Source organism: Ovis aries, chromosome 2 (genome assembly GCF_016772045.2).
Source record: "Ovis aries strain OAR_USU_Benz2616 breed Rambouillet chromosome 2, ARS-UI_Ramb_v3.0, whole genome shotgun sequence".
Taxonomy (NCBI): domain Eukaryota; kingdom Metazoa; phylum Chordata; class Mammalia; order Artiodactyla; family Bovidae; genus Ovis; species Ovis aries.
This window is the reverse complement of record NC_056055.1, coordinates 202280293-202303845: the sequence shown is the minus strand read 5'-3', so window position 1 is coordinate 202303845 and position 23553 is coordinate 202280293. Positions and strand designations below refer to the sequence as shown.

The 23553-nt window shown below is 36.7% G+C and overlaps 1 protein-coding gene across 2 annotated transcripts; it reads left to right on the top strand.

Moving 5' to 3' along the window:
* Positions 1 to 192: 192 nt before the first annotated feature.
* TYW5 (tRNA-yW synthesizing protein 5) lies at positions 193 to 22665 on the top strand. 2 transcript variants are annotated; one of them, XM_004004804.5, is made up of 8 exons: positions 193 to 316; positions 5317 to 5471; positions 9917 to 9986; positions 12555 to 12599; positions 13207 to 13344; positions 16298 to 16385; positions 16784 to 16900; positions 18935 to 22665. In XM_004004804.5, exons 1-8 carry the CDS (start codon positions 239 to 241, stop codon positions 19189 to 19191), a joined length of 948 nt encoding a protein of 315 aa, XP_004004853.1. In that variant the 5' UTR covers positions 193 to 238; the 3' UTR covers positions 19192 to 22665. The 2 variants fall into 2 exon arrangements, with proteins under 2 accessions (XP_004004853.1, XP_042099982.1); XM_042244048.1 differs by lacking the exon at positions 13207 to 13344.
* The last annotated feature ends 888 nt before the right edge of the window (positions 22666 to 23553 follow it).

Here is a 23553-nt window from a genome sequence, read left to right as displayed (position 1 = left end):
AAGAGACTTGAGTGTCGAGCTGGCCTGTTGCTGCCACCTCTGGTGAATTCGCCCCTTCTCTGCTCTCCATCATAAGTCTGTCGGCCCCGAGCCCCACTCTAGGAACCGGCAGTTCTCGCGACTCAGCCTGCCTCCCGGACCTTTTCTCTCCGGGTCTTGTTTCCGGGCGGATCGCGCGCTGAGGAACGTATTAGTGCAGAGGGTCCCAGGACTTGGAAGAGGATTGGCGTGAACAACCATGGCCGGACACCGCTTCTCAGTACCCCGATTCGAGGGCGTTTCGCAGGAGCAGTTCATAGAGCACCTGTATCCGCAGGTGAGGCCCTCTCCCGGGGCGGAACCACGGGATGTCGGTGGATACCTGTTCCTACCACTCGAGCGGCTCCGAACTGGTTTCTTGGGATCCAGGTTGTGGCGAGAAGGTTGTCAGTTTAAAGTGGCTAGTTGGCTCTGCGGCCAAGGGAGCACCTGGGGGATGTTGACGGTCTCATCTATTAAATTTTTCGGCCAGCACCGTTCCACGTTTCTGGGAAGCAGTTGGACGTCAGAGCGCTGACTACGAGAAATATTTTGCCTAATAAGCCCCGCTAGCTGCCTTGCGGGGGTTCGATCAAGGAGTCTAATACCACTACCATGGCACCCTAGGGAAATATTCACCCACCCCCAGCTCCCCTCCCCCGCCTCCCCCAGGTCTTTAAGTTTTTCGTCGAATTTCTTAAAGTCTAGGGGCAGTTTCGCGCCCCACCTCCGACCCCTACCCCCCAATAGCTTGAACGGCGCCTGTTATCTACACTAATTACTGGATTTGAAGGAGCAGTTTTTCACTGCACTGATCCAAAAGGGGAAGCAATGGGAATCCCACGAGAAACTTCCACTGGATTCTAACTAACGTGGGTTGTAGATAAGACCTTCTTTTGTATCTGTAATTCGAACCTTAGTTCTTTAAAACAAAACTCAGAAAAATCTTAATGGGGGAGAAAGTGTTTTTACTTGCAGTGCTTTTGCAAGGGAATCTAGGCATCAGAAAAACTGAGAATAAAGAGACGAGCAGATATTTAAAAAAACAAACAAACCATAAGATTACAATTAGCCTGCTCATGATAAAGAACCCCCTACCCCAGTAATTTTACTTGATATTTACATCTCTGAGGATGGTTCTAGAGCTACAATTCGGAGTGTTACAAAAGTCAGGGATGAAGTTTTCTTTTAGGGGTTAGAAACCTACGGGGAGAATTCAAGTCTTAATTTATTTGGGAGGCGAGGCTAGATGGGTGGTTGTCCTTCCCCACCACGGGACACATTAGTGTATAGATGCCTTCAGGACAGAATTGTGACCATCAGATGATATATGAATGTGTAAATGCTTTGTAAGATGGCTAGCAAAAAGTGTTTTGTAATTTAGCCTTCCAAGACAAGACATAATATGTTACAAAGAAAGCATCACTAAACACTGTAAAGTGGAAAATTGCAAATAACACTGATCACAGTGTAATAAAACTAGAAATCAGTAACTAATTTGCAAAACAAGACTTTTCTACTTCAGAAACTCTTAAGAAAAGCTGAGAAGGGATATAGTCCTTAAAATGTTTTAATAACCAACAATGTGGTACAGTTGCATGGATAGACCAGATGAATAGAGAAGAAAGTCTGAGTGACTTTATGTATGTATTTCCAGAGTCTGGATAAATTTCCATTCATATAGAAATTTAGCATGTGATGAATATGACATTAAATCACTAGGGCAAAGATGAACTTTAACATAAATGGTGCTTGGACAACTGGATAGTCACAGTCATTTATAAAATGATAAAATTAGATTTATATCTGACACCATACACAAAAGTAATCTCTGAAAGGATTAGAGATCTAAATAAAAAAAGAAATTATATAAGTACTAGAAGAAAACATGGATAAATTTCTTTGTAATCTAGGTCTATGGAAGGGTTTCCTTATTATGACTCAAGTGTAATAAAAGATTAAAATATGAGTACATCAAGTTCAAACTGGAAGGAAAATATTACAATATATATTTCATTAAAGGTCAGCAAAAGCACATGTATGTAAAGAACTTTTAAAAATTAATGGGGAAGCAGGCAAAAATCTGATTAAAAAGTGAACAGTTGACAAAAAGATAAAAATGGTCTCTAAACATGAAAAGACATTCAGCTTTACTCATAAGAGAATTTAAAGAATAGATACCATTTATGTATCATATTGGCAAAAATCAAAAGGCTTTAATAATACACTCTTTGTGAGTCTCTGAGGAAGCTGGCACTCACATTTTATGCCAAGTCCTTTCATGGCATTGGAGAAGGAAATGGCAACCCACTCCAGTGTTCTTGCTTGGAGAATCCCAGGGGCAGCGGAGCCTGGTGGGCTGCTGTCTATTGGGTCCCACAAAGTCAGACACAACTGAAGGGACTTAGCAGCAGCAGAAGCAGTACAAGCCTAATGGAGGGGAATTTGGCATATCTAACAAAGCTGTTGATGTGTTTATGACATAGTAGTTCTTCTTCAGGAGTTTACTCTGGGAATGTACTTAAACAGTATGAAAATATCTAATATTTATTATGTTTGAGAATGATTACAAATAACCTAAAAAACCTACTATAGGAGACTGATTAAATTGTCCATTTGCACTATAGTGTGCTAAGCTGTAAAAGAACAATGAGAGAAAATCTGAACTGATAACAGTGATTTTCAGGATATAATTTTAAAAAGAAAAAATTACAAAAGACAATGTATAATTTTGTATAAAAAATAAGGAAATTTATATGGTTTTTGATCACTTTGCAAAGAAGAAACATGGGGATGATAAGCCAGACATTAATGAGACTGGTTATCTATAGGGGTTGAGTGATTACAACATGGTGAGTATAGATGCGGTGACCTTTTTTGACCTAATTTTGACTTTGGAGATCGCATTAATGTTTTATATTCTGAAGTAATAGTAATAGTAAAATTAACATGGATAAGGAATAATTAAAAAAAAACAAACTCTAGTATAGAATATAAACAAGTGAACCTAATTAAGGGAGAGAGAAGTAACCTAAGTCACTTTTGAACACAGTACTTTGATTATGAATTTGGAATGTGTTAGTTGCTCAGTCATGTCCAATTCTGCAACCCCAGGGACTGGAGCCTGCCAGGCTCCTGTGTGGAATTTCCCAGGCAAGAATACTGGAGTGGATTGCCATTTCCTTCTCCAGGGGATCTTCCTGACCCAGGGATCAAACATGGGTCTCTTGCATTGCAGGTAGACACTTTATCATCTGAACCACCAGGGAAGCCCATACTTTGATTCTATGGCAGTCTAAAAACAAAAAGAACTATAAAAAATGCTGAATTCTAGTTTGTATACTTTTTTACAGTGGTATAACTTAGCAATTGTAGAAGTACTTACTGTGAATTCTGGGATTGTGCAACTGATGAAACATTGAGGATGATTGGAACCAGGTTTCTCAGGAAGAGAGCAGGTAGTTTACAAATATATGAACAAGAAATATTGAAATAAATGTTGTGGTATAAGTTTGGACTTAGGTAACCATATTGGAAGTATCATGATTCATGATACATCCATTAAGACTCTGTGTGTGTGTGTGTATAGTACATATTGAGAGAGAGAAAAACAACCGTATGCATATGTAGTGTGTGTGTATGGGTGTATATTGTGGGTGGGGGGAGGGAGGGAGTATATACATACCTTGATGTGTTTCCTCGCTCCTTCCCCTGAGAAGGCCTGTATGTAATGACACATCAGTAGTCATGAACACATTTAGCACCCAGATCATTGTTCCTAAACAGAATTCCCCACTAGAAGAAACCAGAGCTACTTGAAGAAATAATTATAGGGCTGGGACAGAGAGGTAAAAGAATACTGGATTATGTTATTTTGCCATAAAGTAAGATGTGCTCAGGCAGAAAGTCACAAGAGCCAGCTTGAAGGTATTCTTACTGGCCAAATCTGGGATAACTTGAGCTTCAAAATTATATTGGTAGATTATAACTCAATTAAAAAAAAATGGAGAAGTTAGAGGTAATTCTTACATCAGAATACCAACTAGTACCTGTAGAAGGTGATTTTTTTTTAAATCACAATTTTTGCACTCAGCAATACTGAGTGGTACATTCTTTGCAGAAACGCATCAGCTGAATCTCATCATGGAGAAGCATCATGTAAATGCCTATTGAAGGACATTCTATAAGATAACTAGCCTGTACTCTTCAGAAAGTGTCCAGGGCATAGAAGAACAAGTCTGAGGAGCTGTTCCAGATTAAAAGAGGTGTCGGAGAAGGCAATGGCACCCCACTCCAGTACTCTTGCCTGGAAAATCCCATGGGCAGAGGAGCCTGGTAGGCTGCAGTCCGTGGGGTCGCGAAGAGTCAGACACGACTGAGCACCTTCACTTTCACTTTTCACTTCCATGCATTGGAGAAGGAAATGGCAACCCACTCCAGTGTTCTTGCCTGGAGAATCCCAGGGACGGGGGAGCCTGGTGGGCTGCCGTCTGTGGGATAGGGATCACACAGAGTCGGACACGACTGAAACGACTTAGCAGCAGGAATTAAATGCAGTGTGGTATCTCAGAAGTAGGGGAAAAATACAGAGACAATTAGCAAAATTTGGATACAAGCTGAATTAGATAAAAGTACTATAGCTGTTAAATATAATTTTGATAATTATTCTGTGGTTATACAAAAGAATGTCTTTGTTCTCAGAAAATATGCTCAAGTTTTAGAGATAAAGGAGCATGATAGAGACAGTTTGGAAAACTATCCTGAAATAGTTTAGAAAAAATTAAATTACTTTTAATATGTCTCTATACACACTTTGCAAGAGTGAGAGCAGATGGTAAAGTAAGTGGGGCAAAGTGTTAAATTAGCAACTCGTGACTCAGAGTAAATGGTATATGGGAGTTCTTTGTAATGTTCTTGTAACTTTTCCATAAGTTTAGAATGGTTATCAAAATAAAAAGTTTCAAACCATATTTGACTATAAAGTACAAATTTTAATCAGTTGTATTTTTTGTTATATATATAACACATAAAAATGCTTTGAATAGTATTCGGACTTCTCTTGTTTCTGAGCTTATGATAGTATTGCTATTTGGTTTGGTTTTGTTTTCCTAATGTTAAAATTTTATTCTAAGTATATTACATAGTTTCCTCTTCCTGTTTTAGTTACAGCATGAATTGTCAGAAGATCTGATTTTGAGCATCTTGGGGTCAATAGTCATTTTTTATTTGTTTTTATCCCTTTATTACCCTTGATATATTGTTGGTTTTCCCTAATTTTTGTTGATTTTTCCCACACAGAGAAAACCTCTAGTGTTGGAAGGAATTGATTTGGGAGCATGTACAAGCAAATGGACAGTGGATTACCTCAGCCAAATCGGAGGGAGGAAAGAGGTGAAAATTCATGTTGCTGCAGTTGCCCAGATGGACTTCATTAGTAAAAACTTTGTATATAGGTATTTTCTTCTGAGGTTTACTCTGGGGATATACGTAACTTTTTTTAAACCTGTAAAATATTTTTGTATTATTATACAAAGACCATATGGCATTTTCTCTCTTGGCTTGTTTGATATAATTATAGAATAGCTTACTAATTTTTAAAGAATGGCTTTTAAAAGACAAGAATTCTCAGCTTACATAATTATACAAAGACATTTCCAAAGACTCTTTTAAAAATAGAGTGTATACCCAATACCCTCTGGAGTTATGGAAAGAGCAGAGAATTTCTGTAACTAGAGTTAGATTACATCTAAAGCTGGATGTGCAGTATTCATTTAGCGTTTCATTGATTAGTTGATCTTCCCACATCAGTAATTGTTATCTAGAGTTGTAAATTCTAAACTTTTCCTCCATAACCTGTTTTAATTTTAAATGCCCTATTTTTGGAAGGTTTTCTACTTCCAGATTGTTTTTAGTTAAGTATAAGCTCCTGTTTTTGTTTTTTTCTTTTTCTGCTCTCTCCAGAAATATAAGACAGGTGGTTGCTATGTTTGGTATATATAATCTTTTGTCAACTTGGATAAATATGACTTAATTTTCTTTTTTGACAAAATAATCTTAAATATGTTAAATTTCCCTCATGGTTGTCGTTTTATGTTTTGGGGTGTCTTAAAAGATAGTTGAAAGCTGTGGTATATCTGAACTTGAAAGCTTTAAATGCTGTAATCGTATAGTTTTACTATGCTGTTTATTCCCATGAGTTTATTCCCTTGAGTTTCACTAAAAATGTTAAATTTAAAAACAGTTTTCAAATTCTGAGCACGTGTAGTTTCTAGCAAATCCAGTCTATTGAAAACCATGTTCACAAAAGACTGATTTTTTAGAGAAAGGTGGCTCTCACTGTTCCTTCCAGAGTTAAGAGATGAGCTAAACAGAGCTTCCAGTGTCCAGGGTCATACTTTTCTCATTAGAGTTTTCCAAGTTTGTATAGCAGCTTGCCAAACCATTTCTTGGTATTTGATTCTTTGAATATTTGCTGTTACAGTTTTGGTTTTTAATAGGCCATAAACTGAATTTAATTGCTATGAATTTTTCCAAGTGTAAGAACTTTTCATTTTTTATTAAACAAGAAAGTGGAAGAAAGTGCTGGAATGATGAGTGTTTCTCAGCCTGCAGCTAATGATGTTTATTTTCCAGGGAAGCCCAGTGCTGTAACAAATGGGTATTGAAACTTCGTCTTGAATTGCCTTAATGTTATGTCATGTCCTATAAACTTCAAAACATGTTTTTGAAGCACGTATATTATGTAATAGTTCCTATTCCAGCTCCTCTGAGCCTTTCACTAGAGCTGCTAAAGAGTTGCAAGATTATTTGCCTAGAGACAGAAGGAAAACAGATGTAGTCATTTTTGCAGTTATTGGGGAACAGGAAAGAAGGGAGGCATCTAGGCCACAGAGAGAGGCTGGAAAGTAAGAGAACCTACGCACGTATCTCATTATTAACACTTTAGATTAAGGTTTCATTTCTGCTTTTTAAACACTTGAAGATAAATATGTTCCCAAGTCTTGGCTTTTACTTCTTTCCTCATGGTAGCTCTTCCTGTTCTTCCAGAATCCGTATACATAAAAATGAAGAGCCTTGAAAGGATACTGTTGGTATTCTGTCCATAGGTTTTTTTTTTTCAAGTCTGAGTCTTACATGAGCTTTGCTTTGCTGCTTCTGCCTATCACATCCATATTGTCTAACTCCTGTCATCCTGCTCTTATTGTTTGTTACACTTTCATCATTCCTGATCTTGGAAAGAAACCTTTCCAAAATGGGGAACAGAACAGTAAGGATTTCTTTTTTTCTTTTTCTGAATGTTGTTAACTGCTTGCTGCTGCGTTGCCATTATTGTTAACCCCACCATCTATCATCGAACATTTCTTATATATCATGTACTGTGCGTCCTAAATTATATTACTCATTTAAATGTCTATGAGGTATATTTTTTTAACTGATAATTACACAGATGAGAAAACGGAAGCTTAAAAATGTTAAATAATTTACTCAAGATTGTAAATGTAGCTTGAAATGATGGAACCAAGACTTATTCCCAAATTTACCTGACTCCACAGAGTCCTAACAGTTCTAATCCTTCTTGGATACTACCTCACTTGCTGGTCTGTATGTCAGTCCAGACAAGTGGAGCATTGTATAGCAGGTGCTTTTCTTACTGAAACATGCATAGGGTAGATGAGACCTTAAGGCCAAAGAATTTCCCAATTGATATGCCTGTTTCCCCCTTCTCTCAGCTTGGATGGTACTACTAAAGGAGAAGGTTACTGAGGCCACCCAAGTTCTGCTTTGGACTGAACTACTCTACCTGGCCTCTTCTTGTAAAGGTCTTAGGTTCTCTCGAAGACCTTAGCACCTGCACCAATTACAGAGGTAGCTCTGGCCTGCAGAGGCTTCTGTATTATTTCCAAACTCTTCAAAAGATGCTTTGGTAGAAATGAAGGGTGTACAGTGAGATCAGAGATGGAAAACATTAAACAAATAAATTTGTTGATATTATTAGCCAGAAACCTTAGAAGTAGATTGGTCTGAGTAGATGACAGCCTTCTTTCTTCTCTCCTGCAATGTCCACTCTACATAATTATCAGTAGTGTCCTCAAATTCAGATTGACACCTGCTAGTCCAGAATCTGGCATCAGATTATCTTAGCTTTGCAAAGGGGTACAAGGCAGGAAACAGCATCCTAGCAGGATAGTATCAGTAGAGTCCTTATACCAATTCAGAAGCCATTTTTGGCTCACTAAGTGATAACTTCCTTGTGAGGAAACAAGACTAGAGGTAGATACAGAGATACCCTAGTTTAGTTAAGCTGCATAGTCCACAGCAACCTGTAGCATAAGATGACTATGACCTTAGTTTCTCAGTTCCTCCAAGGGATGTGCTCAGTTACTGAGTTATACTGCACACAGGGAAGCCACGTCCTCTGCTTCCCAACAATTAAGAGTTCAGTCACCATCCTTCCAGTCCAGACATAATAAATAATTGTTTTTTTTTGCTGAGATTTGCTTCCTTTGTGGCTCAGCTCGTAAAGAATCTGCCTGCAATGCGGGAGACATGGGTTCAGTCCCTGGGTTGGGGAGATCCCCTGGAGAAGGAAAAGGCTACCCACTCTAGTATTCTGGCCTGGAGAATTCCATGGGCTATATAGTCCATGGGGTCACAAAGAGTTGGACACGATGGAGCGACTTACTTTCACTTTCACTTTGCCGAGGTGCGTGGCATGTGGAATCTTAGTTCCCTGACCAAGGATCAAACCTATGCCCCATGCATTGGGAGCATAGTCTTAACCACTAGACCTCCAGGGGATTCCCAGAAGGTCTTTTTCTTTTCAGTAAACAGTGTTATCTGTTCTAATAGCTGACATTCCACATTTATGTTAACCCACTATGTTTCTTGGAAAGCATTGCATGGTCATCTTCTTACAAGGAAATCTTACCTCCCTGTTATAGAGTTCAAGTGGAAAGATATTTGTTAGTAAGAGCGAAAGATTACAACTCCTAATCAGAGGTGTGGAGGCTAGAGTGTAGTGACCCAGATGCCTTTGGTGATGTCATTGTCTGTGTTTGATGTTTCTGATAAGGTATGATCTTCAGGTAGTGGGCAGTACTTTTGATTCTAGAAGATTGAACAGATAGAATATGACTCAGAGAAGGTGACCCTCACACTCAAAAGAGCGAGGTAAAGAAAACAAACTTTTCTTCTACAGTGTTCAGTCCTGTTTACCAGGATGGAAGGAGATGGGCCTTTGGGCAGAAATATTTAAGAATAAAATTTGATCATTTCACTGGAATTCTTGAGCTATTACTCAGAAGCCTGAAATGATAGAATGTGGTATAGAAGGGTGAGAGCAGTTTTGTTTAGTCCTGCTGGAAGGCAGGCAGGTTGGTGAGAAGGGGAGGGGCTTTGTCTTCATGGGACCGTTTGCTTGTTATCTCTTCTACAGTAGCACTAGTAGTTTGCCTCGTTTATCCCGAGACTTGTTTTGCCATGAAACTTGAAAGTTAGTAGCAGTAAAAGCTTGCAAGTTTGTATATTTCCATATATACCATAAAACCAGAAACATTTTTCTAACAACAACTTGGAATAGGAGTATATTGACATATGAGAAGGATCCATCTATACTGTAGATCTAAAAATCTTTAATTTTTGAAAGCAAAATTTCAGACAACCTAAGTCAAATAAGCTCAACTCTAAATGAAGTTTGAAAACTTAGAATTCCACATAATAGGTTATAATAAAAATTATGGATACTGTGTTATAAAACAGAAGATTATATCAAACTCTAGCAAGCAGTATGTGTGTGTATGTGTGTGTGTGTGTGTGTGTGTGTGTGTGTGTGTGTAGTGGTTAGAGTATTACTAGTTTATTTTTACTAAGTCTAAGGATTCTTTTGTGTTTATTTCAGAACTTTACCTTTTGACAAGTTGGTACAAAGGGCAGCTGAAGAAAAGCATACGGAATTCTTTATTTCAGAGGTAATTGTTTTTACACATTTTCTTAAGAAAACATTATAATCATGAAATTATTTTCTTATAAAAGAATGTTAGATATATGAGAACTATAGCTTTCCGTATATCCTAGCTGTGCTATTTATTAGATCTCAAACCTTGTCCTCATTGCCTTTCTGTGCTTCGGCATTCTCATCTGTAAAATAGGAACAGTAATAGTACTTATTTCATAAGTTTTATGTGACAGTTAACTCAATAAAATCTGCACTCAGTACAGTGTCTGATAGGTAGGAATCACTCACTAAATGTTAGTTATTAATACTACCTCCTCTGAAAATGCTTTGGTCTGATATGCCAAGTTCAGATGCTAAAAAGGAGAACTTTGTTTTCATATCTATAAGACTATTTCTGTATTTTTTTATTGTTATTAATGTGATTTCTGTTGTGTATATTTGCTGTAACATTTGTTCAGGATTATATGCAGAAGAATTCTACTTATTTACATAATAATCCAGCTTAAAATAATGCAAAATAGAATTTAAATATCTTGAGACATTGAGGCTTTTATAAATACATTTTTAAAAAAGTTTACTGTGTTATCTCAAAAGCACATTTGAAAAATAAACTGCTTTTTAAGCTTTGAAGAAAGCTGTTGCCTGCATCTGAGCCAGCTGGGCTGATGGTCAGTTTGGTGGTAAAGGCTATTACATTTTCTCTGTTCTTTCATCACGTGATGTTTTATCCCTACAAATCCCAGATGTCCGATTCTAATTGTATGACTAGAATATATACAAAACTGATTCCATTAGCTATATCTGAAAAATGTGTTTTAGCTTTACAGTCATGCTTTAACATGTATGTTCAGCTGCACTTTGGTACTTTCCTGTCCAAGGGTAATGAGTGGCACAGATTTAAATAGCCATGATATGTCAAGTGAAATAAAGGAAATAGGGATAAGGTAATGGTATTAAAGTCTAAAAGTTAGGGTGATGTGTAAGATGAACTGGACTGTCAGTTCAGTTCTCTGGGAAACACATGCTGCAATGAGATTAGGACTACGAAAGACTTATTGGGGAAAATACCTGTGAAAGAAAAGGAGAAGATTTGGATAGAGGGTGCCATCAGGCAGTGATCCAGAGCTGACCAACTCTGCCAGCTCCATGTGGAACTCCTGAGCAAAGACTGCTTCCTAGAGGAATCCTGTCCAGGGTGGCAGTGTCTAGGCCTTTTACCATCTTGCTTAGTCACTGGTTGAGGCTACCCTAGAAAGAGCACGACCTTCAGTTCAAAGGGTGAGGTAGACCTGAAGGAGTTAACAGCTGGCAGCTGTAAGTTTATCACACACCTTGCAATTAATGAATCTTTTCTTGAAGAGGGTTCTGTGGTGCATCTCTGTATCTGCCACATAAATTTATATTTTATATCCTGAAACATTAGAACTGGTGGATGACGCTTAGAATTTTGAAGAATAGACTTTGAAACGAGTTTGAAAGTGAAAGTGTTAGTCGCTTAGTCTTGTCTCACTCTTTGCAACCCCATGGACTTAGCCTCTGTCCACAGAATTCTCCAAGCAAGTATACTAGAGTGGGTTGCCATTCCCTTCTTCAGAGGATCTTCCCAACCCAGGGATCGAACCTGGATCTCTCAAATTGCAGGCAGATTCTTTGCTGTCTGAGCCACCAGGCAAGCCCTGAACCTGTTTAGCTAGTAATAAATTTATGAAACTTACCTGATATGGTACTAGTTAAAAATTTAAAATCAGTAAATCTTGTATTTAAGTAAAATCTGTGAACATAGATGTACAATATATTGTTACGATAAATGAGATATATTTTGAAGTTTGTGCTATAATGGTCAATGTAAGTATAAAAGATGCAGAATTCTTGTGTTGGGTTGCCCCTGTGTTTGACCTGATGTGGCTCAGTTTACTAATTACAGAAAATACAGGCAATGTATACTTTGTAATTCAAATAGTTCCCTATTAGAGCTACTTAATGAAGTTGTAATTGACAGTTTTTTAAAGCATCAACTTAAGTTTATTACTATACGATGACATAGTTCTGATTCATACCTGAGCTGACTCTTAATGATTTGGGTTGAGAATTATGATTAGGGATAAGCTTAGCTTTATAAAATACAGTGTTTCAGATTTTTTAAAAAAATTAGTTTTAAAAGTATAAAATATATTATCTTCTATATTTGCATTATATTCACGAAGTTTGTTGTTGGCCCTCAATGATACTCTTGAGATCATGTGTGTTATAAAAATGGGATTTCTTTAATGTCTTAAGATGCTAATTAAGATTGTAAATAATTTAAAGTCTAAATTAAGCTTTGTGGCTTTAGATGTGGTATGCATGTATTGCCTGTATAAAGAATTTATTTTACCTGATGTTTTATGGATCCTGTCATTATTACAAGTACATATAGAGACATTTCTTCATATGGCCACCAGGGAGCATTAGTAGAAAGGGAAGAAAGTGGAAGTTTTTTTGAAAATGGCTTGAGTTAGATTTTCAAATTTATTTCCTTTTGTTTTTACTTTCTAATATTTTTAAGTGAATACTGATGTTATTTTTCTTTGGCATGTTTAAGGATGAGAAGTACTACCTCCGATCACTTGGAGAAGACCCTAGAAAGGTAAGAATTCTGAAGGTAAAAAGTTAACTAATCTTTCCACAATTAAGGAATCTATTCTACTTATTTTGCAGATGGCCATTCAGCTAATAAAATGTAATCTAAGATGATATAAAAAACCTGGATAATTCATATATATGTATTCAGAGTCAAATTAATATGGACACAGTTAAGGAGCAGTCCCTAAAATGATCAAGTCAGATTCTATCTTTTCTCTTTATGGCATGTTATTTCTTTACCTTCTTTTAGTCTTCTCTCTTAGCAGAAGCCACAGGTTTTACATAGTTGATAACATTCAAGTTAATGACTCTTACATTTAAGTAGGTGGCAATTGTATGATTCTTGCTTAGAGTAAGATTAACTTTCCTATTAAGGAAGCATATAAAGGTTAACAATAGTGATATTGTTGAATGTATAATTACACAGTCTGCCATTCCTTCACTTAAAAGATCATGTGTTGGCTATGGTCACATCCTAGTATTTTAAAACAGTGAGCAGAATTTTGTACCATTCTTCCGTGATTTCATGGGCTCTGATGACAGGCTTAGATAAAATAAGCATTACTCCAATATTGTGGAATAAAATTCTCATTGTATTTCTCTCAATGCAGGATGTTGCAGATATCAGAAAGCAGTTTCCTTTATTGGAAGGAGATATTAAGTTTCCAAAATTCTTCAAAGAAGAGCAGTTCTTTTCCAGTGTTTTTCGAATCAGCTCACCAGGGTTACAACTTTGGACACACTATGATGTATGCTACATAAAATGAGAAATCTAAAACTACAGTAGCGTTTAGAATTTATAGACTGAATATTCACAGGGTTAACTTTTGGGAGGCTACCCTGAAGATCCCTGACATGTAATTTGCTGAAACATGAGGTTTAAAACAGGTGCTTTGCTAGGCAGTGGTATGGGAGTAAATTATTTAGTTAATGCTAGAGCCTAGTTAGTTTCTTAAATTGGCGTTTCTCTGTGGTCTTGTTCTTGATTCATCATTATAAATATATATACTGAGTTTTTTCAAGTGTTTTTTGTTTTTTTAACATGTGGAAAATGGACACCAGATGAGGGGGGAAACTGAAAGTGGAAAAAATGTTAAAGTTGAAGTTATATATGTGACTAGATGGAACCGTTGTTTGGGAGAAAGGCAGAAGTTTGTGGAGAGCCGTTTCCAACTGTAAAAATTTGGAGATGCCTGGAGGCCTTAGGGTATATATCCCTTGAGAATGTCAAGTGTCTACTGTATTTATTGAGCAGTGAGATGCGCAGATATTGATCTTGACTATTTATTCTATGGTGATACAGTTTTATTTGCTTAAACACATGCATGAGCTTCCTAGGTGTCTCAGCAGTAAATAATCCTCCTGCTAATGCAGGAGACACAAATGATGTGGGCTCAACCCTTGGGAGGATCTCCTGGAGTAGGAAATGGCAACCCACTCCAGTATTCTTGCCTGGAAAATTCCATATACAGCGGAGCCTGGTGGGCTACACCACTCCATGGGGTCACAGAGTGGGACACAACTGAGCATGCACACACACGTGCAAACACATGCAAATAAATAGCTAAAAACATTGAAAGTCTAGGTTTGTGTTTAGTTTGGTATTGGGTAGAGAAATTTAGAAAATTTAAAGCAATATCTTGTGTGTACATTAGTTGCACAGTTGTGTCTGACTCTGCGACCCCTTGATAGGTTTCCAAAGATAAAAGAAGATTTTGAAAAGTTCTAAATATAAGACTTTATAATAAAGTTTTAGAGGTATATTTTATAGTGTTTTATAGCTGAGGACCTCTTGGGAGGATTTTGATATAGTATAATTAAATGAGATAGATATAAGATCTTAACATTTTTTAAGGTTTTCAGTTCAGTTCAGTTGCTCAGTCGTGTCCGACTCTCTGCGACCCCATGAATCACAGCACGCCAGGCCTCCCTGTCCATCACCATCTCCCGGAGTTCACTCAGACTCACGTCCATCGAGTCAGTGATGCCATCCAGCCATCTCATCCTTTATTGTCCCCTTCTCCTCCTGCCCCCAATCCCTCCCAGCATCAGAATCTTTTCCAATGAGTCAGCTCTTTTCATGAGGTGGCCAAAGTACTGGAGTTTCAGCTTTAGCATCATTCCTTCCAAAGAACACCCAAGACTGATCTTTAGAATGGACTGGTTGGATCTCCTTGCAGTCCAAGGGACTCTCAAGAGTCTTCTCCAACACGGCAGTTTAAGGTTTTAGTTACATGAATAGTATGGTGAGAAAATGATAACTCATACTTTTAACTGTATTCATAAATTTTGTGTAGTATCCATTTTATCTTAAATATTACGAAGTTTTTCTTAAAAATAAGTCAAAGGAATGCTAGTTACATAGTTAAAGCTTACATAAGTCATTGTTAAGGGAGAAATGCTTAGATTGAAGTAATATGTAAAGAATCATGAATATGTCTTGCTTAGTATATATTTTAATTCCTTAGCTGAGAATTAATGTAGCTCTGCCTTTTTTTTTCCTTTTTCTATTTTTGGCTGCACTGTAAGGCATTTGGGATCTTAGTTCCCCAACCAGGGATTGAACCTGCTCCCCCTACATTGGAAACATGTAGTCTTGATAACTGGATTGCCAGGGAAGTCCTTGTAGCTCCGCTTTTAGGATTTTTCAAAATTTGTACTAATGCAGTGTGCCCTTACAAACATGATAAAAGTCAACATTGCTCCACTATTACTAAGTTCATCAAAATTATTTGCTAAGTTATGGTCCTCTCGAAATAATTTGGAAATTCAGTATATTTTCCTGTAACCAAATTCTGGTTGGCTATCTAGTAAGAGTGTCAGTGGCTGCAGCACTACCTTGTGTTTCCTCAGCACCTGGTTTTTCTAAGTGCTTTCATCCTGTCCTCTAACGTTGGCCTTACAGTATTTCTTGATAGATAATTAAAACACTTACCAACAGGCATGTGTGCGTGCTAAGTCACTTCAGTTGGGTCCAACTTTTTGCGACCCTATGGACTGTAGCCCTCCAGGCTCCTCTGGCTATGGGATTCTCCAGGCAAGAATACTGAAGTGGGCTTCATGCCCTCCTCCAGAGGATCTTCCAGACCCGTGGATAGAACCAGCATTTCTTACATGTCCTGTTCTGGCAGGCAGGTTCTTTGCCACTGGTACCATCTGGGAAACCCATACTTACCAAAGTGAAAGTAAAGTCACTCAGCTGTGTCCGACTGTTTGTGACCCCATTAGCCTACCAGGCTCCTCTGTCCATGGGATTTTCCAGGCAAGAATACTGGAGTGGGTTGCCATTTCCTTCTCCAGGGGATCTTCCTGACCCAGGGATTGAACCCAGGTCTCCCACATTGTAGGCAGACGCTTTACCATCTGAGCCACCAGGGGAGTTGGTCATACTTACCAAAGGGAGCCTCAAATAGATGATACTGCACTTGCTGTCATAATGGTGAAGCAAAGGCAAATAGTGTTCTGAGCAGATTTTCTAATGGCCTGCCAGTCCTTCCCATTTTAAGGTAGTGTTGGAGAAATAATGATGCAGTTGTGTAACACATCTGTTTTCACTGTTAAATTAGAATATTATTATAAGAGTTTTAGGTAATCTGAGTCAGGTTTTATTAAAAGATAGGATTTATGGTCAACTGTTTGGAATACCATTGAGTCTGTATATTAGAATTTTATGCTTTTTCAGAAGTTCTTATTTGCCTTCAGGTAATGGATAACTTCTTAATACAAGTGACAGGAAAAAAGCGTGTTGTTCTGTTCAGTCCTCGAGATGCCCAATATTTATATTTATCAGGTACTATTTTTTTTTTAAAGAATAAATTTCTCAAGTTTTTTTTTTTAATGTCTTCATTCTCAAAGAAAAACTTTGTAGGGCTTCTTCCTAATTATGATTCTTGTGTTGTATTTGTGTTCTGTATTGTGTTCTTCATTGTGTATGTCTATACATGAGATGATAGGTTATATGAAGAACGAAATTTTTAGATTATCTTGATTATATTACGTGAATGTCAATGTTTATAAATAAAGGGTAGGTCACTGAAAATTGTCTTCAGGAGAAGAGTAATTGTTCTCATGGTGTGATACCGTAAAGTAGTTGTTAAGGAAAAAAATAAAATTTCAAATTTATTTTTGTGGTCATTAAGAAAAATGCTAACTATTCAATCTATATCATCCTGTTTTGGAACTTTTCAGGTTCTAAATCACAAGTACTGAACATAGATAACCCAGACTTAGCTAAATATCCACTGTTTTCCAAGGCTAGAAGGTATGAATGTTCCCTTAAAGCTGGAGATGTGTTATTCATTCCTGGTAAGATTTCTAGACTTCAATAATTTGCTTTTTATAATATTAATACTCACCTGACCATTATGTGATTTTTTTTTAATACAAAAGTTTGTTAACTGTATCCTATCGTATACAAGATGACTTTTTATATACAGATGTATGTGTGTTTAAAGTATGCTAAGACAGATTTTTACAGTATTAAGTCTTGTTTTTCAAAGACAACCTATAAATATATTATTATACTCTTAAGTTCTCTTACTAAAGGATACTAAGCAAGATACTTTACCTCTGCAAAAAATTATACCTCGTGGTACTTTTAAAATCATTTTGTTTCTGAAATATTTATGTGTTTTAGAACTGTCACTTAAGTAATTATGAAGAAATTGTAAATATATTTCAAAGCCAAAAATAATATTATAAATATCAAATGTTATAATGCAATACCTATGATATACACTATTGTGCATTATTTTTCTACAGTCTGAATTAGTGTCACTTAATTTCTTTGAACAGTATATAGGCATTAGTTATTAGTAACTAGTGTTACAGTTAACATCTGTAATTATACAAAACTGAATACCTGAAAATTATAAAAATCATAATATTAAGGGGTACATTAACAAATTGGCTTATAGTTTTACCTTTCATATATGTTAATATGTTTATAATAATACCTCTTGAGTGATAAAATTAAGTTAAAAGTATTAATAATAATATGATCTTATTTGAGACTAGGTTATAAATTCCTTGAGGACAGGGAACCATAGTTTGTTAATCTTTGTGTTGTCCTGTTTAGTTAACTTTACATAATTGTGTATAAAAGTTTAATACCTTGACTTCTCAGTCTTCATTGAAAACAGTCACAGCACACTGTGTTTTAAATCCATTGCTATTACTTAAATTTGGGGTTTTTATATCGAAAGCATGATTAAGGGTGATGCAGTTCTGCGTTATTCTGTATACAACTTTAAAGGAGAAAAAAATACTAACATTTGCAGATATTTTGAAATAGGAGCAGAAGTCCCATCTTTGGATTTAAATTTAACAGAATGGTTAGCTTTTTTCCCTGTTAACACTGAATAAGGAAAACAAGGTTCTGAAAGAAAGAGTAGTTAAGATTAAAACCATGGTTGGAACCTAGTTTTGTAAATCAAAATATTTTAAGCTTTTGTTTTTTCTAGAGCACTCTTAGAATGAGTTTATTTCTAAAATTTAGCATCTTATAAATCTTCCTTTCTGTCACAAGATTAAACACTTTTTGGATGTGACTAGGATTTCATCTTTGTGTAGTGTTGGTTTAGTATTTCTTTAGCACCTATGCTTTGAAAATATTTATTCTCAATTGAAAACAAAGAAGTAAACTTTCTAGTGGAAGTAAAATATTAATTAGCTATACGAAGTTTAGTTGTCTTTTCCACAACCAAAATATTTGCTTTACTTCTATATATATATTTAAAGGAATGTTAACATAGGATGCTTGTAACTGCCTTAGAAATATAAAACTAGGGAGGCTACAATGAATGCAGATTTTAAGCAAGTTAGAAAACCAAATGCAGCTTTAACAGGAAGTCTTTGAGAACAAAAGTACTGTACTGAGTCAGAAAAGGTCAAAGATACTCCTCAAATAATTGAAATGTTCTGAGTATAAAAAATAAACACTTTTGATGTGGTGTGTGACTCAGGAAGTGTAAACAAGTAACAAAAAACACAGCCCCAAATTACAGATCTAAAAAACAAATAGAACTTTATAAAAAACAAATAGAACTTTATAAAAAAACAAACAGAACTTTATTGTGTCTTTCAAGTTAAAAGGAAAAATTGCTACTTTCAGAAGTTTTAAACATAGGGTTGTGCTATTGACACTTTAAATTGGTTGGCAGTTCATAAAAGTTAAAATGATTCTGTTAAAAGCTAGGAGTGTGCTAACGAAGGGATCTAGTTATAAGATTTATTTCTTGAATTGGCTATATGCAATTTGTGATATTTCACTGACATTTTGTTTTTTTTTAACTGTAGCTTTTATTTTTAACTTTTTTTTTTTTTTAAATACTTCTTCAGCTTTATGGTTCCATAATGTAATTTCTGAAGAGTTTGGAGTGGGAGTGAATGTCTTTTGGAAGCACCTTCCATCTGAATGCTATGATAAAACGGATACCTATGGAAACAAAGATCTGACGGCAGCATCAAGAGCTGTACAAATTTTGGACAGAGCCTTAAAAACACTGGCTGAATTACCAGAGGAATACAGGGACTTCTATGCACGGCGAATGGTCTTGCACATTCAAGACAAAGCCTATAGCAAAAACTTTGAATGAATAATGAAATGAATGCAGTGAGCATAAACTTTTAAATACAGTTCAGCCCAAATATTGGAAAAGTGTAACAAGATGTAAATTAGTTTTTTAAAGATTTAATCTTTGTTCAGTAGGAAAGATAAATCAATCTGGGATTTACAGATTTAGTATGAAGGCATGTTTGTGTGGTTTCTACTTAATACAGATTGTTAGGGCTTCCCTGCTGGCTCATATGGTAAAGAATCTGCCTGCAATCCAAAAGACCTGGGTTTGATTCTTGGGTTGGAAAGATCCCCTGGAGGAGGGCATGGCAACCCACTCCAGTATTCTTGCCTGGAGAACCTCCATTGATAGAGGAGCCTGGTGGGCTACAGTCCATGGGGTCACAAAGAGTTAGACACGACTGAGTGTCTAAGCACAGCACACATGGTTGAAAAGGTGCTGCAGTGGGATAACCCTTTAGCTTTCAGATGCAAATAACTAAAAAAGCCAACTTAAAATGACCTAAACAATTAGAAAATCTATTGAATCATTATACATGAAGTTAGCTGATAAAAAGGGCTTCAGTATTTCTATTCCATTGATTCCGTAGGAAGGTCACCAAGAACCTCTGGGCTTTTTTCTCCCTGCTGTTTTCAACTGCAGCCTTGGCATCATCTAGTGCTGGCTACCCTCGTGGTCATGGGATGTTTGCCAGTAGCAGTTGGGACTATGTGCATCTTCATTTACATGCAGTGCAGGAATTGGGGAGGATTTCAGGGGCCCTCTCTTAACATGCAAAAAGCTTTCCCAGAATTTGCCACCAGATGCTTGGGTCTCATTGATCTAAAGTGGCTTAGACCTGTCCACCCACAGGCCAGTCACTCGTAAAGGATATGGAATAACTCTTAGGTCAGTTGGGTCTACTGTAGCTGGAAGTGGAATTCATCTCCTCTGAGACACAGAGGTATTTATGAGGGCAGAATGGGTCATTTTTAGAATACGTTTAGATAAGGAAAAAAAACGTGGGCAACCAACAATATGTGTACTACATTAATCTTTTGAGCTTTTTATAACATACAGATACGTAGGCCTCATTTTTGTAGAGCAGTGTTTTGGGAGTTTGGCATAGGTATCTAAAAGATTTGTGGGTTTTTTTTTAATGTGTAATTAGGATTGAGAACACCTGGATTACATAATAGTAATTTGGACTTAGTTTTGTGATTTGTCCAAAGCAACCGTTTAATCTGATTGCGGGCCTGATCATGGTTTTCTTGGTACCCAGTAAAAGTCATGCCTGCCCTTTTTTTCAGTTTTTGAATACTCAAATCTATTTTAATTTATACTTATGGCTAAACTTTTACCTAATTCAGGTTTTCCCCATGAGATGTTTTCTGCCTATCCCCTTTTCAAAGAAAAAGTTTCTTTTAAAAAAAAATGAAAAAGAACGAATACATGAGAGATCTCAATAATGTTGTCATCACTGAAGACAATGAGCGTTTGTAAGTGGATCTATGGCATTCTTTGTTTTGCACCTAGTAATTATATTGCAGTGTCATTGAAGAGAGACCAGATGTATGTACTGAACACAAATGTGCTCATATAAAGCAATCTTATTACATTGATTTAGTGCATTTCAAGTATGGAGAAAATTTTCTGTAATAAAAATTATACATTCACTTATACCCTGTATTTGGAATGAATTAATTTCAGGTTTAAAAAGTGAAAGTGTTTGTCACTCAGTTGTGTCTGACTCTATGACCCCATGGGCTATCTAGTCTGTCAGGTTCCTCTGTCCGAGGAGTTCTCCAGGCAAGAATACTAGAGTGGGTAGCCATTCCCTTTTTTAGGGAATCTTCCAGACCCAGGGAATGAACCCAGGTCTCCTGCATCAGAAGCCGATTCTTCCAATTGGAAGTCTGAGCCACCAGGAAGCCTATAAACAGTAAATTTTGACAAATAAGAAAGGAAAAGGATAAAGAAAATTATTCTAAACTTCCTAGGCATCTTTGGGAAGAAAGATGGAAGTTACTCAGGTCAACAGCGCTAGTCTGTCAGAAAAGAAATTGTATTATAGCTAATTACTAGATTTTGATCTTTGGTTATTTCTTAGGATAAGCAAAGAACTCTTCCCTGGGGAAGAAGAAAAACCGATTTAGTTTGAACAGTATTTATGTCCACTCTTTAATAACCATCCCCTCCTTTTTTGTTAGCCAATAAGAGAATCAGAACAAAATACCTATGTCCAGAATCATGTGGAAAACTAGGAAATGTGAGATTACAATTTGCCTAATGAATATTCATTTTAATTCACTTTACTTGGAAAGTAAACTGGATGACCTTAGGCAAATTATATAATCCTTTAAGAAGCTTTCCTCATCTTTAAAGTAAAACTTGAACTTTATAGGGTTGCTACAAAAATAAAGGGGATAGATAGTTCAAGGGCAGGCACATAGTTGATGGCTGGTGCTGGCTCCCATTTAATTATATTCCTTTGCTGAGAGATTTGAGGTGGTTTCTATTGTAACATTAAATTGTAATATCTAGAGATGAATCCTTTAGGATGCTTTAAAATTATTTTCCTGGTCATAATTTTTAATGTCTTTTATTTTAAATGCAAAGTATTTCAATCTTTTTTGCTTACCCGGTTGAGACCAAATGAGATGTTTTTAATATGTAAACTATTACACAGTATGTTACAATTTCTCAGGAATTCCAAATCTCAGAATTTTGTTGCTGAAAGGGATCTTAGAAATCATCCGGCTGATGCAGACTGCATGAATCATTTTCTGGCTCACACATCTGGGTAATAGAAACTGAAATTACAGTTGTGGCAACCAGATTAGTAATTCTCCATTCTTTCTCCTTTAGGTGCAGCTCATCTCAAATATTTAGGAATACATTATATAGTTGTTCTTTGGTTACAGTTCAAGGGTCACATAGGAATGTTTTCCTCTGCTAGCGAAACTTCTCACTGCATTGCTTGCTACATAGGCAAGGAAGACAAAAGAAAGACTAAGTGAAATATTATGCAAAGAATGACAGGTATATGTATGTACTGGCAAGGTATTTTCCCAAGGTAATTAAATGAGAAAGAAAGCTTGAAACGATGGGTACAGTATGATACCATTTGTATAAAAGAAGTGTATGCTGTAAGTAAACATTGTGTGTGTGTTTAGTCGCTAAATCAAGTCCAACTCGTTTTCAACCCCATGGACTATAACAGCCAGCCTCCTCTGTTCATGGGATTTCCCAGGCAAGAATACTGGAGTTGGGTTGCTATTTCCTCCTCCGGGGGGATGGAACCTGTGTTTCCTGCATTAGCAGACAGGTTCTTTACCGCTGAGCCACCTGGGAAGCCCCAAGTCTGCAAGGATACATAGGAAACCAGTGATCACCTCTGAGGTTATACAAGTAGATGGGCAGACTGGAATTTGCAGTTATTTATTATCATAATTTTTTTTTTTTTGCCCTGGTGTATATTACTATTTCAAAATAAAACTTGAAAATACCCCAGGTGAAGATTGTAATTATTATCTTCTCACAAACAATAGTATTTGTCTTGGCACATAATTACATTTGAATTTAATTATTCAGTAACTTCAAACATATCACTGATGAAATATCCGAACAAGGGAAACTATAGGTCAACACGGCTTTTTCTATCTCTCCTTCCTTATGAACCGCAGCTATGTGAACATTTGAAAAGAACCTTAGTAATGAGGCTTTCCTCACCCATCTAAATTCATCAACAGACATCAAGGTTGAATCTGTCTACAAGCTGACCACCCCCCAAAACGCAGGAAGCAGGGATGCACGTCTAGATGGAGTTGGAACTGTGCTGTTCTGACCCCTGCCCCCTGTACTGAAAAAGAGAGGCAGGAGGAACTAACACAGATGGGCACTCATACATGTCTCTGCCAGGGTTATCTAAGTCTTTTTTGACACAGGCCATGGTTATTTTGGTGTCTTAAATACACTGAAGTTACATTCTATTTTTTCAAGTTCCATTAAATGGAATACTAAAATGGCCATCCTAAGTGACTCTGGCTGTCTCTACCGCTAAGCGATCCTTGGCCTCCATGCTTTTATAAAGAGTAACCTGGATTCACAGAGGTCTTATCCTCTAAAGCAGGTTTCTCTTAAAAGCCTTTAAATGAAGTGTAACAGAATAATAGCTCTTTTAAGAACAGTATCTTTTGTTTGTATAATAATCTTAATATAGATTTCCATACTCACATGCTGGGACTGTTTTGTCTACACTGTATCCTGTGCCTAAACCTTCTTTACCCTTGATGGGGCTTAGATATTGCACGAATGAAATGAAGAACAGATCACACCATATTTTAACCAGGTCCTTCAATGACAGCTAAAGAAATACAGATACCTGGGGTGATTAGCTCA